This window comes from Thamnophis elegans, chromosome 8, assembly GCF_009769535.1.
Source record: "Thamnophis elegans isolate rThaEle1 chromosome 8, rThaEle1.pri, whole genome shotgun sequence".
Lineage (NCBI taxonomy): Eukaryota > Metazoa > Chordata > Lepidosauria > Squamata > Colubridae > Thamnophis > Thamnophis elegans.
Window position 1 is genome coordinate 18,650,959 of NC_045548.1, and position 19,488 is coordinate 18,670,446.

At 36.9% G+C, this 19,488-nt stretch overlaps 1 protein-coding gene across 1 annotated transcript in view; it reads left to right on the forward strand.

The window, feature by feature from the left end:
* NETO1 (neuropilin and tolloid like 1) overlaps nucleotides 1-19,488 on the forward strand; it is a 96,369-nt gene that overhangs the window by 65,690 nt on the left and 11,191 nt on the right. The window contains exons 7-8 of the mRNA XM_032223482.1: nucleotides 7,111-7,339; nucleotides 18,600-18,713. Of these exons, the coding sequence (XP_032079373.1) occupies nucleotides 7,111-7,339; nucleotides 18,600-18,713 (343 nt within the window). The remainder of the gene's footprint in view (nucleotides 1-7,110; nucleotides 7,340-18,599; nucleotides 18,714-19,488) is intronic.

Here is a 19,488-nt window from a genome sequence, read left to right on the forward strand (position 1 = left end):
GCACAGCTAGAGGTGGGGGGGTAGCGGGATAAGGAAAGGGCTCTGGCAGGGGCTCCTACATATATGATGATGATGATAGTTTAAAAAAGAGAGAGAAAAAGATAGAAAGAAACTAGCCTGTGGCCGCTCTTTTTGGAGCCCAACACTGCCAAGGAGGAGATTCCTGCTCCTCACCTGTGTTTGGGGGTTGTGTAGAAGCAGTGGATGAAGCCAGAGGCTTTTCCACATCTGGACAGTAAGGATAAGCGATTCTGTAACTTCGAGCCAGATTTCTCTCAAGTCCTGTAGATGCCCACTGTGAATCCTCCTGTGATCGTTTCGGTGTCTCCTACCTCTCTGGTGGCCGAGGTTGTTGGCTGATGCAGGAGGATGGAAATGACGCTGAGGAAGACGATCCGATCAGCAGCTTGGGACTCAGGGCAGTGGAGTCTGCCCCTTTCTTCAATTGTGCGGCTCCCTCTGGAGGGAAAGGACCCAGGAACGTATTCCTCCTGAGGATGTTTGCCTTCTCCAGGGCCTGAACAGGTTAGTTCCGGTTTCGCAGTTTTTGGCTGACGTCACTTAACAGCTGTGAAGTTTGCTTCCAGGGCCCTTGTATCGTCCGTTGCCTCTTGTTGCCCTCTCTGTCTCTGGGGCTGACAGGCAGACAATGAATCGCAGGACAGCCAGCATCACAGACTATGCAGGGGGTTCTCTCTTTGGAGCGTCCCTGGACCCGATCCTCATGGGGGACAAGGGCATAGGAAATGCCCTGCCCACCTCGGCTATGACAGCTGAACAGAGGTCTACCCCTTGCTACTGCAGGGAGCTGGGGGCATGACAGAGCAGGTATTCTTTCACCTGGTTGAGGCGATCCGGGAGGAATTGCAACTGGGATAGGCCCCATTTCCAATCGCAGTGTATGTGTCCTTTTCGAAGGAAAGGTGTTTTCCAGGGCGCTGCTCAGGAGAGTCCAAGCAAGGGTTAAATACAGCCAAACTGCCCAGAACTGAATTGAAACTTTAAGCCACGCCTCTGGTGCTGATCATCTTCAGTTTTTTTCAATTCAGCTAGCCCAGTGGACGCACTTAGAGTTTCTCTTCTATTCTAACCATATTGCTTGGACTGGAGGATTGGATTTAAGGTGTGAGCAGGCTTGATGAGCTTTATCAACTTCTCCCAGTAATTTGGTCTCTTTCTCACCCCTTGTTCCCCTGGTGTCCTGCTCGCTATCCATCGCTGTACACGGTGGATGCAAGCCTGGAAGATCTGCTTAAGCTGACCCCTACCAATCCACCTGTGGCAGCCCTTACCTCAACCTCCGTGCTCCCACCTGATCTCCTGGAGGGCCTCAAGGGTGAGGATAAGAAATCTGAAAATGCCTGCCATAAGACACATCAGGCAGCTGCATGGGCGATTAAAATATCCGCCTCAGCTTCCTTTCTTTCCAGGGCCGCCCTTCTCTGGTTGAGGCAATTGTTGGCAAAAATTCCGGTTAGGGATACCAAGTTACAGCAGGATATAAATAAGATCATGGCGGCCATGGAATATACCGCCAACGCCACCCTGAGTGCAGCTAAGTTCGCTTCTCGTGCCCTGGCATCTAATGTTACCACCAGGCGTCTCTTGTGGCTGAGGCACTGGAACGTGGAAATGTGTTCCAAGTGGAAGTTAGTCTCAGCTCCCTTCAAGGGGGACAAGCTTTTCAGGGAGGTCCTGGACCCACTCCACCATCCTGGCTCCTGATGGTCTGTCTTCCCTTGGCCGTCATCCCACCATCCACAGTTTTCTCAGGGGGGCTGCTAACCTGAGTCCCCCGGCGGTTCACAGATACCTGACTTGGGACCTTACTGTGGTCTTGCATGCCCTTGTCGAGTCTCCGTTTGAGCCCCTCTGGGTGGAGCTTGGGCCCTGCGGCACTTCCAGAGTTCTGTCAAGAGTCGTCACATCCTGATCTTGACCATCAACATTGTGGCAGCAGCCCACATAAGTCAGCAGGGTGGCACGCATTCCTAGGTGATGCTCACCCAGATGAGGTTGCTGGCATCCTGGGTGGAGAGGCATCTGCATTCCATTTGGGCAGAGCACATCACCGGCATCGACAATCATCAGGCCGCCTGGTTGAGTTGAGAGACAGTGACCAACGAGGAGTGGAATTTCCTCCCAGGAGCTGTTCCAGAGTATATGCCGAGGTTCCGGAGACTAGTGGTGGACCTGTCACCACTCCGTCCAACACACAGCTTCCCCGATACTGCTCAGTTCCCAGCTTGGGGAATGGAGGGGGTCAATGCCTTTCACATGAGATGGCCAGATGGGCTTCTGTATGCTTTTCCTCCCCTTCCCCTCACTCCCAGGGTCATTCAGAGGGTAATCAGGGAACAGGTGGTGGTCATCCTGGGGCTCTGCTCTGGCCGCAGAGGGCTTGGTTTTCGGACCTCATGGGCCTGTCGGTTCCGCCCCCATGGAGGAGATAGAGTTGCATCAGGGGTACCTGGTACCCACAGAGCTACTCTGGCTGCAGCTAGCTATGTGGAGATCAAGCGGGAGTGCCTGAGGGAGCTCATCTGTCTCACTGGGTGGTCAGATCTATTGGGGTTTCTCATAGGCAGTCCACAATGGGGATTAGTGTCTCCACCTAGTCCTCATCCGGTACCTGGTGTCGATCTGCCGAGGTAGTGCCCACTAGGGCTTCATTCCCACGGGTCCTAGACTTTGTCCAGGAAGGGTTAACTATGGGTTTTTCCCCATGATATGATGATGAGGCAGCTTACTGCGCTTGACACAGTTCTTCCAGGTGCAGAAGCTCTGCTTCTTTATCCCGGTTGCCAGTGGTTAAGGGGTTCCTTGGGGGGGCTTGACTTATGTCCCCCTGTGGTCCATGGTTCCCACATGGAACCTCTGCACAGTGTTGCAGGTCCCTATGTCAGAGCCCATTGAACCATTGAGAATGGCCAGTCTGAAGCTTCTCAACTTCACGGTGGTGTTTTAGTAGCAGTCACTTCAGTGAGGCACATGTTCAACTTGGAGGCCCTGCCTCCCAGGGTAGTTTGGGGTATTTCACAGCAACAGGGTTGTGCTTTGTTGGAACTGGGGGTTTGACTGAAGAAAATTCCATTTTTCACCGTTCCCAGGGGACGATCCTTCTGGATTCGATCCGGTCCTGGTCGGGGAATGGGAGCATGGGTGTCACCGTCCAGGCGTGAGACGGGCCCTACATATATTCTTGAAGCAGACAACGAGCCTCCGGAGGTCGGAGATTTTTGGTTTTGTCTTTTCAGCTTTTGTTGCTAGGTGAACAGGTCACTCCTTCCATCTTTCATCGTTGGTTCCATTTGACTATCGCCCTTGCCTTTAGGTCGCAGAGCAAGTATGACTCCCATTTCACAGAGATGTTGTTGTGGGGAAGAAAGGAGGACAAAGGGTGTGTTGGATATATTTGCATCCTTGAGTTATTTGTAAAATAATAAAGGCAGGATACAAATAAACAAAATAAAATGGAAACAAATGGGTCTCCATTGTTTGGTTTCATTTCAAATGATGGCAAAACATGCATCCTTAGTCTCTTTCTTTTCCCTGACTAACAAGTGTGAGGAAAAGCATACTCTCTACATTTCTTGTCCAATGGGAAATGTTCTTTACCAGTTCTGTAAGTTTCTGGAACTTGATCATAATGACCAAAGAACTTTGATCAAAGAACATATACAAAGAACTTCAACTTAAATCTTGCTATTTTCCTATTTAAAAAAATAACTAAGATGAAACACAAAATATTTCTTTTTAAAAACTGTCTTATTGTCAGATAAACAATAACAGTAAAATATCTTTTTTCCTTTTCTGCTGTATAGGACACAACAATGATTCCTTTGAAGTAGTAGCTAATAATTATTTGACTGGAAAGTTAAAGAGCCCCACTACAAGCTGTTAGTATTTGAGTAAAACCAGGTTAAAACTCCCCAAAGCCCCATTTTCTATTTGTAAGCGATAAATGGTCTCTATCTAAGGAATTGGAAAATAAAATCAAGACTGAAAAAAAATATCTTAAGAACCCACTGAAGAACTCCAATGAAAAAGTATTGATATTTAAAACATCCCATTTCAGGCCTCTACAGACTTCTATAGGCTTCAGCAAAATAAGAGGAGCCAAAAGGAAGGATTGTGTTTTTTAAAGATAATCATCCAAACTGAACTCTTTTAGCAAGCTGTTTTATATCACATGCATTACTAGATCAACCGTTATTTAACCCCGATTCAATTTGTAGATGAAAATCACTGTTTTTAGGTCTCTTTCCAGAAACTAATATTTTTTTATTTGGATAATTAATTTCCATCTTATTATAAATGCTAAAATAGCCAAATTTAGAGTTTATCAACCCAGAAGTGAGGTAGTTTCTTAAGTTGACAGTATGATATTTCATGATGAGGTAGTTTTTTTAAAAAAAATCATATGATCTTATTCTAATTTATTTTAAAAATTTATGTCACTTTCTCAGAGCAGTTTTTCACCATGTATGACTTTAAAACATAAAGGAGATATACTTGATCAAAAGTGAAGTTAATTAGTGATGATAATCAATTAGCTTAGATATTTTCTGTTTCCTTTTTTAGTTCTGTAAGTTTTTGAACCTTGCTAAAATGTTGTTACGGCTGTTGTAATTATGACAGGTAACTGTGAGTATAATGAGTTCGTTGCAGATGTATAATAGATCACTTCTGACATTCTGAAATGTCAGAAGTGATTTAGATTACTTTGTAAAGTACTATATGTATTAGGAGAATGAAATTACTAGAAATGCCACAATGCTTGATTTAGTTGTAGTTGATTAAATCATATGTGAGATTCACAATAAAAGTCTGCATTTACTGAAATGTAATCTACAGTAAGCATAATGGGATGATCAAAGCTACACCTCTTTTTATAAGTCTGTGTGTCTGTTTTCTGTCTGCTGTCTGTTTGTCAAGTTTGAATATTGAGTATCATGTTCTCTATCTCTTTTCTGCTTTTTTGTGAGAAGGACTCACCTATTAGCAATCACTGAATTCAGCCAGCAGATGATTGTTTTGACCAGCTGAAGAAAATTTCAGTCTTGCTTTATTAACATCAAGGCTATACATACAGCATTCACAATGGATAGCAATAATTCTTAGTTTAAGAAGACTGGAATAAAATACATTTTGTTTCCATCACTTTTGAATTTCTTAATTGATTAGAAAATAAACTTTACAGCATTTCCATTCACCTAAAACATCTGATTATCCAGCAAATTATATTGTTTTATTTTGATGATGTTGCTATTTGTTTTTGCTTGAGAAGAACATTCACCTCAAATATCTGTGGGTCATTTTTCATCTTTTTTGAAGCCAAAAATAAAACTTGAGTATGTGGCCCCATAACCTCAACTTAGTATTGCAGAAAAGTTCCTTTTCAATTAGAAATGCACAGTATTTTCTTGAAGATTTAAGGTTATTCGAAGCTAAGGACCCTGGTTGTTAGACCCAGTTTATAAAGTACTATAAAATTGTTCTTTTGGAAATGGTCCAACACAAATTTTAAGATCTATTTTCCAAATACATTGCAAATCAAATGCAATTAGATACTTTGAACCTGGATGCATAAAGGTTGCGGCAAAAATTGATATGCTTAATTTGTTATTTTTTTTAAAAAAAGAAACATTTATTTCTGCAGCAGTAGAACTTTCTAGAAAGAACTAGATACTTGTGTATGAAATTTTGATATTTACAATGTTATATAAGATTTAAAAAAATATTTGTTCTGTTGGGCTGTACCTCCCTTGCTTCTGCCCTATCAGTTTGTATATTTCGTTGTCTTCCTATCATCCTAAACATTTTTGAGTATAATCAAGAAGATGAGCAAAATGAGATAACTTTGTCCTTTTTTGTATTTTATCCAGCATGTTAGACACTATTTGTCATTATTGTAATTATAAAATTAAATGGGAAGGCAGTAAAAGACTTTTTTCCCCCAATGGTAGAATGTCTCATTTCCCAAACTTCAATGTCCTATGTCCTATTACAATGATGGTGAACCTTTTCGGCACCAAATGCCAAATACTCTTGCTTGTTGGGGAAGAGGAGCTGCCCAGAGTGCATGCACATGCCGAAAAATGAACTTCCATTTTCCAGTGCATGCATGCACGCCAGCAAACTAGTCTTCCAGTTACTGGGGCGTATGTACGTGTGATGATCAGCTGGCTGGCTGATCTAGCTCTTCCAGTTTTCGACACTGCCGCATGCACGGAAGCTAGCTGATCACATGCATGCCAGGAACCCAGAAGAGGAATGGGCGATGCCACACATGCCAGGAGACATGGCTCAGAGTGCCACTTTGGGCATGCGTGCCATAGCTTCATCATCACGGGCCTGTGCCTATTAGTTGTCATTTGGACATGAATTTTACTAAATTATTTTGGATTCATTATTTTAATTGCTGATCCTGTCTTAGGTTTGATTAGGCATTGATCGATTCTGCTATCCATTGCTCTGGACCATTAAAGTTTGAAGTGCAGAGAGAGATAACACCTGTTGAGGAATTTTGATATTTCATAATTAAATTATAGAAAAGCTAACAAATTCTAGATGGTTTTATTTTATTATTTAAAAATAAGGAGGTTTTGTTTTCACTAAGAATGCCAAAACCTTTTTTGCTCTTAAATATTCCTGGATTTTAAAACAACTGATCTACTAGTTTTGAGACAGTCAGAAAAGAGAGGACAAACAGAAGAAAAAAGGACAAAATATTTCTTATGTTTTTCCCTTTTCTGTAAATAATGTAATGTGGTAAAACTATGTGAAGAAGCATACTCATTTACTATTCTGTTCTGAGTAATATAAAGACCTTTGATTATTGTTATATGCATACATAGACTTGATCATAATGAGTTTGTGATAAGCATATCTGAGAAAATTCTTCCAAGGACAAATGAATTGTTAGAAAAAGGATTCTCAGTTCCGTTCATGATCCTGTTTTCTTGTTTATGCTACCATTCAGGAACATAAATGTGATCATTGTTCACTGTTTTGCTGTAGAGCATTGGATTCTTTGAAAACAAAAACTGATGTGGAAATGCAAGTGTTGGTCTATGCTGTCATGTTCACTGTTCTCTTTTTTTATAGATATATTTACGATTCTTGGACTATGAAATGCAGAATTCTAATGAATGCAAAAGGAACTTTGTGGCTGTCTATGATGGAAGTAGCTCAGTGGAAGATTTAAAAGCAAAGTTTTGCAGTACTGTTGCTAATGATGTGATGCTGCGTACAGGTCTTGGAGTAATCCGTATGTGGGCAGATGAAGGCAGTCGAAATAGCCGATTCCAGATGCTCTTCACATCTTTCCAAGAACGTAAGATACTTAATAAGAATTCCATTGCCATCTAACATTTAATGGTGTTTTCCTTCATACCAAATATGTTGATACTTTATGTGATAACCAAGTAAGATATTTTCTATCAAGTCTCTACAAATGCACTATCTCTATACAAAGGGAACCCTAGGTGGTACATAGTGACTTGGATTTCCTTGCTTGTCAGGAATATGTATGAGAATTAAAATATCAATGCTTACAAACCATGAGAGATCTTTTTAAAATATACAGACATTAGAAGGAGTGGGTTATTTAATATATTTAAAAAGAGAAACAAAATTAAAAACGGTTGTGATGATTTAGAGAACTATGCCAAAAATAGCAAAATGAAGTAGAACAAAGACATGTGCAAAGCTTTCAGTTATGTAACAGCCTTGATAATAGTTTTTGCACAAAAGATTTTAAGATAGTTGCTGATTATTAAAAGATGATGTAGCAGTGTGACGTGGCTGCATAAAACTACTGATGTAGTTTCAGACTGTTGCTAAGTTATGGGAATAATAGTTTAATTTTATTCTACTGGTGTCAAAATACCTTACTTTGAATATCTTGTTCTGGACATAATTTAATAAGGATTCAGAAAAACTGGAACAGATTTAAAGAGCGATGTCAGGCTAGAAATTCTAAATCATACAAGAAAGTTGTAAAACATCCCTGTGATAACCTAAGTTCTGAAGGACCTCCAGAAAAGCCAGAATATGGAGTTAGGAATATTCCCATGAAAAGAAAATGAAGGAATTTGGAAATGACTAGTCTTCAAAACAAGAAGACAAGAAGAGTACTAGGTGATAGTACTCTCCAAATAACAAAGAAGGAACTTCATTGAAAATCAAATTTATTTTCTAGTCTTCAGGGCACAGATTAATGGATGTAAGCTCTAGAAAGACAGATTCCATTTTATTTTTTTTTAAAAGCCCTTAAAGCCCTTATTATGACATTGGAACTAGTGTTGTTATTCAAAGAGGATGTGGGCTCTCCTTCAGTTGATAAGTTAAGCAGAAGCAGAATGAGTTTGTCATGGGTAATTTAAATTGTATTTCTTTACTAAGCAGTAGGTAAGACTCAGTGATCTTTACTGGGTAAAAGGGTAAAACTCTGAAATCCTCCTCATGCAATCTTGAGAAAACTGTTTTTTTTTGCATATTGAATTGCATATATCAACCCACACACTTGATGTTTGCAAGCTAATTAAATGCACTTAAGTCTATGCAATCAAACTTATTGAAATGTCAGTACCAAATAACTAAAAATAACCAATATTCACATGGTAAGATTTATTAATGTAATTGTGTATACATCGAATAAACCTGATTTATAGAAGACAAATAGTCAGGAAGAATTCCCTTCCGAGGTATTGATTGTCAAAGACTGGAAGAAAACAATTGATTAACAGAAAATGATTTATCAAGTGAAATTAAATGTATATGGTTTAAAGTTCCCCATCCCTTTTCTTCAAATGCAAATCTGTACTCATCTTTTTAAAATCTACTTATATAACTGAGTGTATATTACAGAATGGAAAGGGGTAAATGTTTTTCTGGAAGAGATTGATAAAAAGAAAATGAAGAATCAGCAGTTAGGAATGTGCCAGGAAAGCTGCTTATTTCTGAAAACAACAACAACAATTATTTGACATACTGTCTTCTGATACAGAATATGCCATTTAGAGTAGCACTCTGAAAATGTATGGAGAAAAGTTTTCTGCGTAATTTGGGTTAGGTTAACAAAATTCTGATGCATTCTGAGAAGAGATTGTTAGTTTACATGATAAATCTTAAATGATAAATTACAGTTCCCAAGTTCATAAATCAAGCTGACCTTAATCTCTGCATAACTCTGATGCTGTTCCTAAATATTTTTTCTATGATCAAAACATTGTTTAATATTCAGTTTTATTTATTCAAATCAAAGACATTGTGTCTTGTTACCTTAGAAACAACTGAAAGCATTGAGGATTCAGTATTTTCTAGAAGTATATTTTTTAAAAAATGACACCATTATTTCTGTCTTTTAGAACCATATTGTCTGAGTGATTGGGTTTATTTTTCAGCTACATTATAGGCTGTATAACAACTAATGCAAGGAAGCTTTCTGTTTACCTAAAGATCTGCCAGATGTATTTTTGTGATTTCTGTTCAGGGAATCTTAAGATGTTTCTGAGGTACTTTGCTGGATGTTTACCAAGCCAAATTTTGGAGTTTAAGATATTTAAGATATTCATTTATTCTGCAACCTTGAAGCATAGTTTAAATTCTAAGGCAAGTTTTGAACTGTGCTATGAATTGCTTATCCATTCCACACTAGTTGGATTAAATATAGTAGATAAAAATAGTAATGGCATATAATGCAGTGACACATTAAATTACTTATGAAAAATATGGTAAGAATTACAATGGGTTAAAGATATGGTGGGAGTTTTTATTTCCCAAACTATAGACTGTTCTGAAAAATATTGTATCACCGAAGAATATTATATCAACATTTTGAGAAATGTATATGTAGTTGATCTAAACAAACAGAACATTAAATGAAAATTCAACAGCATAGACAGATGGCATTTCACTGTGTTGTACATCATATTCATAAATCACTACATTTAGCAAGTTCATTTTGCTAGAAAAGAAGGAACTATATATTATGACAGGATGGCAGGGAAAGCTGTTTCTATTGTTATTTTAAAATAGATGGCAACCTGCCTTTATCCTACTAATTTTAACACTCTGGTAATGTTAATGAAAGTAATTTGAGGAGCTGATTACTGAGAGTTAAGAGTTGGGAATGCCAAAACCTGGATATGAAAGCATTGGGAGATGTCATAGGAAGAAAAAAGATCAAAACATGACTGTGGCGAGCACTTAAAATTTCAGATTTCAGGGAACAGACACATTTTGGAAATAATATTTTTTCTGGGGCATTGTTGTTGTTTGGTCACTAAGTCATGTCCAACTTTTCATGACCCTATGGACACCAGGCCCTGCTCTCCTCTACTACAGAAGGCTTTATGTCCATCTTTAAGTTTTTTGAGCCCAACAGAAACAAAATGGAGGTAATGTGAAGTGTCCATGTGTAAAAAACCTACAATGTATAGGAGTGAAGCAGTGACATTTATTCAGCTACGGGCTGCACTTTTAACATATTACTTTTAATTGGAGCTTAATAATGAAAACAAAGAGACAAGAATTATAATTTTGTGCCCAGATTTTTTTGTATCAGAAGATAATGTTGAATTGTGAACCTTAATGTGAAGAAACAGTATTTTGGCATGTAACAAGAATCTAATGTTAAAAGATAAAAATAATTTACAAGTGAAGTAGGATGGAGGTTCTGTTAGTTAAAGGCTTCTACTTCTATTGTTGGCCAGCTAAACCATGCACTAAAGACAAATTCCTTCTGTGTACAATCATACTTGGCTAATAAAGAATTCTATTCTATTCTATTCTATTCAACAGACAGCAAGAGTGCACAACATTAAGATATCAATGTACATAACACACACAAAGAAGTTGTTTTACTGTATGTAATAAGAGATTCAATCAAATTTTCATAGGTTAGTTATGAAACTGAAAATTGTCATTAATATATTAATGCAGACTTTCCAAAAATCCGATGACATGGTCTAAATAGTCCTATTAAAAGAAGCAAGAACTCTTGGTTCCTGCTCAGTTGCTGGTGAGCTACCAAAAAGACTTTCAACACTGACAATACTGGCAAAATGTCAGGTTACCAAATTAGATCATGGCCATTAGCCTTGATGCTCCTCATCCCTATATGTCCTTATTATCATGATTAAAACAAAATTCATTTTGTTCTGTTTTTAAAGAAATTATTTTATTATTTATGTATTGCCTTGACCACTTTGATAAGTTAGGGCAGCTAAAGTATTTAATATTCCTTTTGTTCCCCCACACCAACCTTGTAAGTTAAGTTGGACTGAGAGAGAGAATGACAGGCCCAACGGCCCAAAGTAGGACTAGAACTTCCAGTTCCTTGGTTTCTAGCCTGGTGCCTTAACCACTACACCAAACTGCTGTAATGAATTAACAAAATTCCGCATCACAAGAATTTTCACAACTTATCTAATGTAGGTTTTTTTTTTTACTACAACTGGGAAATGATATACATACATGTATACAGCAGCACCTCCACAGTGGGAAAGAGGAAAGGGCAGAATGATGAAAGTAGGGTTGTATCATGCTGTTGCATGTATTTATTTATTTACAAGTAATCCTTGATTTACAACCATTTGTTTAATGGTGATCTGAAATTACAATGGGACTGAAACACGTGGCCTATGATCATTTTTCACACAACCATTGCAACATCCCCATGGTCACATGATCAAAATTCAAATGATTGGCAACTGGCGTGTATTTATGTGATTACCTTTTGTGACTTTCTGACAAGTATAGTCAATGGGGAAGCCAGATTCACCTAAGGCCCGTGTTACAAATTTAAAAACTGCAGGGATTTACTTAACAATGTGACAGGAAAGGTTGTAAAATGGGGCAAAACTCACTTAACAATTGTCTTACTTAGCAGCAGAAATTTTGGACTCAGTGTGGTCATAAGTCAAGGACTACCTGTATTTATTTATTTATATATCTATCAAACTTAACATGCCATTCATTTGCCCATATATGTCTTCTCATTTTTCTCATGTGCAGCAAGGGGCATCTATAATAATATGATTATTATTGGATAATGGCAATCTGTTGGCTCTGACCACTAGTAACTGGGTTTGGACTCTCTTGGATATATTTGTGTTTCTTTGGAATCATCGCCACCAGTATACCATATGCAAATAATCCTTGGTTAACAATGGTAATTTGGACTGGGAACTTTGTCATCAAACAATTTAGTTGTAAAGTGTGATATCACATGACCATGCCATCTTGCAAAAGCAGTTCCACTTATTGTTACACATGAAATCATATGATTGCTATTTGCAGCCCCTTGCTGCTTCCACATTGACTTTGCTTGTTGGAAAAAAGCAACGAAGGTCGCAAATGATGATCACATGACTAAGGATGCTATGCCTGTCATAATTATGAATTGGTTGCCAAGCATCCAAATTGTGATCACATAACTTCAGGGGTGCTGAGACAGCTGCAACTGAGAACTGGCTATAAGTCATCTCATTGTAACTTTGACTAGTTGCTGAATGAATGGTTAATCGCGGTCTACCTATAGTAATGTATTGTAATTATCGAGTCTTTGTAGACATGTATATATCAGTGAAAAACTTTATCATATCTAAGTCCATATTTCATTTTATAAAATTGTAAGGATCTACGCTCTTTTATTTGATTCATATATTAAATGCTATTATTGAAATGTTTGGTATATGCAGTGATTTTATTTGTTTCTTAAATCAGTCTGTATTGAAATCATTAGGTGGCATTGCAGAGAAAATATACAAATTGATCTTACATTTTAGGGAATTGCAATATCATACAGTTAGAGAATTTCTGAGTTATTGAATCATTGTAATTTCATTTCATAGCTGCATTTGTCAAAATAATACATTAGAATGAGATTACTAATGATGAGCATTGCAGCAACTATGTTTGTATATGACAGTTTTATATTATTCTTGCGGGTAATTTGGTTCCTAAAAGATGTTTATGTTCTTCAACTCATTGTTCATTTCATTTCATTCTAGTATATGGATGCTGTATGTTTAGATAGATATAATAATTTTATACTACTATGCTTGTGTCGGAAGCACCTACCTAGGCACTTCTGGGTTAGAATGACATCACCGTTGCCCAAGGGACTCCCAAGGGGTTATAAAACTATGATTTTTGGAGAATTATTGTGTAGGAAAAAAATTAATCTTTCAAAGCTTTAAAAATGTGAATTACATGGGCAAATATTAGGAGTAAAATATGACTACATAATATTACTAAATCAAAATGTACTTCATTGATTATTTTTTTAAAAAATCCTTTGGTTGTGTCAATCATGTCAAACTATGGAATACGCTTAGAAAGGGGGAAATCTAGGAACATCTCATTATCCTCATGCAAAACCGATGTACAGGTCAGGAATCCACAGTATGGACAGAGCGTAACGAAACATAGTGGCCCTGAGTTAGCAAATAGCAATAGCAGTTAGACTTATATACCGCTTCATAGGGCTTTCAGCCCTCTCTAAGCAGTTTACAGAGTCAGCATATTGCCCCCAACAACAATCCGGGTCCTCAAAGCAAAGGAGCATGACTACACCTACAAAGATACAGATCAAAATAGTATAACTGATGGCTTTCTCTGTGGTATTCCATGGAAGTGAAATTTGGATTTTGAAGAAACAGGAAATAAATTTTGATGTTGGAGGAGAATTAATTGAATAGCTAGGAAAACAAACAAGGGAGCTCAGTAGGACACACATGACCAGGTTCACATTATCATATTTTTGATACATTATGTGAAGACTTAACTATTTGGAGAAGTATTTAAGGTTGGGAAAGCTGGAAGGAAATATGAGGAGATAACTAGCAATAAGATGGATAGACTCCGTTCCAATGGGAAGGAGTGTAGTGTTGTAAGACCTGGAAAATCAAACTTGGAGCAGATTCTTCTAGAGAAAATCTATCTACTTCTTAACTAAGAATCAGCATTGACTTCAGGGCACATAATTACTCAATTACATAATTTTAAAAAAGAAATGTCTATATTTACTTTAAAATATTTCTTCTTTATACAGCTTTTCATTGTTAAAGAAGCTAAATCTTCCTTTTGATACTTTGGATAGTAACAAATTGGAAAAGACTTGGACATGTTCTTCATGTCCCTTTCCCAACCCTCATCTTTTAATCTTTTTATCATAAATTTTAGTATAACTATGATTCTTGTTATTGCTGCTTTTTTCTTTCAACGTTTCCGGTTTTAAGGTTAGTAAGCTGCTCAGAGTTGCCTCCAGATGAGATGGGAGGCACATAAATCCAACAAATAAACAAACAAACAGTGGCTTCTAGCTCTATCTAATCATTGTTCTTCAATTGTAAGCTAGAAATAGATGTTATTGCATTTTATTTGTTCATATTTCCTCTCGTATTCTATCCAAACTAATGAGGTTGACATCACATCAGGGGTTTTTTTTTTGATCAGTTATACATACTTTCTAATAATTCTCTTCAATTGCTTTTTTAATTGTCACAATTTCCATTCAGAATATTTTGAAAATAAAGATAGGTATGTATTAAAATTAATGATACAATGCTCTTGACTATATTATATATAATAGTATATCAAAGAGTCCAGGTCGGTATATCACAAAGATTACAGGACTGCTACTTCATTGATATATAGACTTACAACATCTTGAATATCTGTCAGAATTTTCTTCTTCCCATCTTACATCCTACAGAACCAAGGCTTTTACTTTTATATCTTTCTCATCATGTCTTCCCCATTGTCGGATGTGTTTTGTTTTGCCTTAAATGCTCCTGCATATCTTGATCAAAATTATATCTGCAATCTTCTGCAATGGCACAAACATTTATCATCAAGTTAGTTTTAATTATAAGTTGATTTTTTAAAACTTAACATTATTGCATTATATCTTGTGGCAACAACACAACATGTGTGTGTGTGTTGTATTTGTGCTGATAAATAAATAAAGGGAGACTAGTATAGATCTATTTCAAGCTATTTAGCTCCCATCAGCTAGCCATACCATCTATATATATATATATATATATATATATATATATATATATATATATATATATATATATATATATATATATATATAAAAATATTTATATTTATATTTATATTTATTTATTTAAAGTCACAACCCCTGGTATGGCCCAATTATGGGAGGAAGCTAACTGCTTCCATTATCTATCTATCGGCTCGTCACAAGAGTCCATCATGACAGAGACCCAATATTTTTACTGTTGCCTTTGTACAAATACAACATATATATATATGCAAATAATCCTTGGTTAAAAACGTATTGCATATACATATACATAAACATATACATATACATATACATATACCTACCTAACTACCTACCTAACTACCTACACACACACACACACACACACACACACACAATTTTAATGAACTGTTAAAATGGCAGTATCAGCATTGGGTGATTTTGGATAAGTGGTGTCTGCAAAAGGCAAAAGAGGTCAGACTAATGAAAGTAGAGTTGTATTGCAACACTTGTCCCACCCTTTTTCTATAAGTATCACACTATCAAGATACATGCCTGAAAAAGATAAGTTTGCAGCACAATGTGCCATTCACAACACCAGTAAAAGCTGGGTTGGTTTCTTATTTCAAGTACTTCATTGCCACATCACAAGGTGAGTTGCATAAAAGATGAGAAATAAGCCTTCATATGGCATTCCTTCTTTAACTACTTTAGGCAACTTAAGAATTTAGATCCTTAAATAAGGCCTTGTGGTCCCAGAGAACTTTTAAGGGAGCAAAGCAAATGACATGAAGATAATTCTTTCAAGAACTTTTGGAATTAGTGATTTTGGAACCTAAAGTTAAATGTTGGTGTGCAACAATACTCTGGCTTTCTAATTTTTTTTTTACACACATCTTTATATATTTGAGTGGTTGTTCTATATTCTTGTCCTCAATCACTTACCATGATTTAAACAGGAAACATCTGCTGTTTTTCTTGAAACCTGATAGTAATATTAATTCATATCCTTGGGTTTAAATCATATGCCTAGCTCCTTTAGACTTAGGTTGCCACCTTGTGACCAGTGTTTGCAACAGAAAATCATAATTTTCATTGTTCGATTAGATCAGATTACCCGGATCTCTTAGATTTTTCTCATGAGCTCTGAACATTTCAAATTACCACCTACAATTCCCTGTGGAATAAGCATCTTCTTATTAGAATAGTGCTTTTCTTTGAACTGTGACTCTATTTCTAGTGTCCAATACATCAACCTGGATGTCCCTGGGACACAGTGGGACACGTTCAGATCTTTGTTTCAAATGAGAAGAATCTGTACAAAATTTCCTGAATTTATCACTTTTTTGCTACAGCATTTTTCCTTCTCTTACTTTGATTCTTGGTTTTTTCTAAACTTGCAGTCCTGCTAGGAATTATTATCATAATCTCACTTTCCTTGCGTGGGCATTCCTGCCATTGTTCAGAAAATGATCCCTGTTTTTCTCATTAGATGTTTGATCCCTGTTTTTCTCATTAGATGTTCTTATGTCTCTATTATTTATTTATTATTTATTTTGTCCAATTTGCAAAAGAAGAAGATTGAAGTGAAGCTGGCAAGGCAGTAGCTTTTGATAGATGGTCCTATATTGACAGCAGGAAACACAGGTATAGAAAATGAGTGAGCAGCAAGCTGAAGAAACATGGCAGATGGCAGATATTCCCTTTAAACTAAACAAACTAAACATGAAAATCGTTGGCATGTGCAGAGCACCCTTCTAAGCGTGTCTATTTGTTAAATGCCCTTTAGTAGGATTTACTTTCAGGAAAAGGTGTAGAGGAATCTCAACTCCCTTTTCCTGGTTTTTGAGTCTTTTGGTGGTGTGCTGGTGGTGTGTGGATGTGGGTGGGAGTTATTTTGTTCAAATGTACGAAGCAAGACTGCTTTTAGAACTCCCTTTGCTATTCTTCCCATATTGTTTTTACAAGTACTAATAATATATCTCCGTAGTCCTCAACTACTAGGATGCCCAGTAGGAACTGAAAAGGAGCATTGCAGCAGATGTATTAGTGTTTTTTTCCCCAATTTCATTACATGAAGAGCCTGACCTCACTAGAAGCTAAAAATTATTATTATTGCTTTGATATTATTCTTAGCAACAAACTTTCATATCATGATCTATGATAATAGGTTATCTATAAAAGATTATAGGGAAATACCATTTATTTCAGACAGCAAAATCATCCTTCCATCCATCCATCCATCCATCCATCCATCCATCTCTACTCTCCTATCTCAATCTTAAAAGCAAACACTGCTTTAGAATGTAGTTGAATTAAATAGCTATAATAATCTATTGATTTTTTTTCATTTATCATTCCAAATTATTATATTTGTCTTTTTAAAAATGCTATCTATATCTGGGATAGCATTCTCCCAGATATTCATATATCTCCTCTCCCTTTTCCATTGATGTTGACAAAGTTACTCTCTCATGCCTTGACATTCAATGGTTGTTGACTCCTGTAAGGTTTTTGTTGTTATGCATGGTTTTTCTTCTGCATGCATATGACCTGTGAGTTTTGAAATTAATTGTTCTTGCTTTTAAAGTGCAAACCTCCCAGAATCATCTGAAGTTAGCCTCTACACTGTATGACTAAATAAAAACAGAAATGATCAAAGGGAGTTCCTCTGTCCTTCAATCCAGTACAAGGTTATTTGCAGATATATGTTAAAGTCTTCAGAGAGGTTAATATAGCTTTAAAATATGTCATTTTTGCCTTAGTGTCACTTATAAATTCTAAGAGCAGTGTTGGGGTAATTATACAGATAGCCATCTAGTTGTGGGAACATAAAAATATATCATTATTGAGTTGAATTTAGAAATGTTCAGTGACTGAATAATCTCCACTGGGTTGTAAACTTCTTGAGAATTTTGGATTTCCCTGTGAAGCCTGATATAGAGTATATAGCCCCAAGTTACACTTTCATTCTGGGGCTTTAGTAATATTAGCAACTTGATTTTACTAGTTTGTGAGCCTTAGGCAATTACGCTTTACCTCCTGCTCAGGGACTGTGAAAATTCAATATCAGAAAGGCAAGTGTTTCTGCAATTCCTTACCTACTTATTTTTTAAAAAGTATATGTGCTTGAACATATCAGTGAAATTTTCTTCATTACCAGCTCTCATTTATATCTATAAGCATCGTTGTACTAAAGCTGATGGCTTTTAAAAAAATGCATATTAACTATGTTAGATAATGCCATCTTCCTGTATCTCTCTCTAACATTTAAATACACACATTGCAGTGATTTGTAATGAAGACATGGATGTGTTTGACTGCAGGTGTGAAAACTGCACTTTAAATCCTAAATTTTGTTTATACAATAAACAGTGAAGCAATTATGCTGATTACATAGAATTGCAGCCATCTGGCCTACATTAAAAATATAAAGTTTTTTAGATCCAATATTGCAGATCCCTTTGCTTGGTTTTGTATTAGATTTACTAATAGCTCTATTGCTACTGAGTAGAAGAAGAGTAAATTTACTGTGCAATCTTGCTAATGCATTCTTTCCTTCTCTTTCTAGCCCCCTGTGAAGCCAACACATTTTTTTGCCATAGTAATATGTGTATTAATAATACATTAGTCTGCAATGGACTCCAGAACTGTGTATATCCATGGGATGAAAATCACTGCAAAGGTAATGCTAAGCATATGGATTAAACTTCAAATTAATGCCACAGTAGTTTTAGTTTAATTATTTGAAACTCATAGAATAATTATTTTCATGCTTTTCAATGAATGCATAAGGCTGCTTATCACCTCGCTATAAAATTTGTTAGAACTTGTTTCAAAGGTTACAATTATTACAAAATAGAGTGTTTAATGGCTAGAGTGAAAAAATCCTATATTTTCGCTGGAAACGATGTTGCTGGACTTTGATCTGTATTTGGATAGAGAAATACTATCCGTGGCATGACATAACCACGAACGCCAAAAGCGTGCCGACAACACTGCGGCGCTAAAACCACGATGTCAAAAGCACGCCGACAACAGCGCGCTGACAACAGCGCGCCGACAGAAGCGCGATTTAACTTAAGGTAAGGTTTAGGGTTAGGTTTAGGGTTAGGTTTAGGGTAGGTTTAGCGTTAGGTTTAGGGTTAGGTTTAGGGTTATTTTTAGGGTTATGTTACAGCACGCTTCTGTCGGCGCGCTGTTGGCGCGCGGTTTTGACAGTGCAGTTTTGTCACCGCGCTTTAGTCACACGCGCTTTAGTCTACCGCGGTTTTGTGGTGGAACCATACTATCACTTGGGTTTCTCATTTTGTTCATGGTGCTTAATATTCAGTGCTTATGAAAATATACACCATTATTAAAAGAGCACTCACAATATAAACTTACAGTTATAATGAGATACCAGGGCTGATTTGTGAAATTGCAATGTTTTGAGCTATTCATGGCTATATGGGACAAAA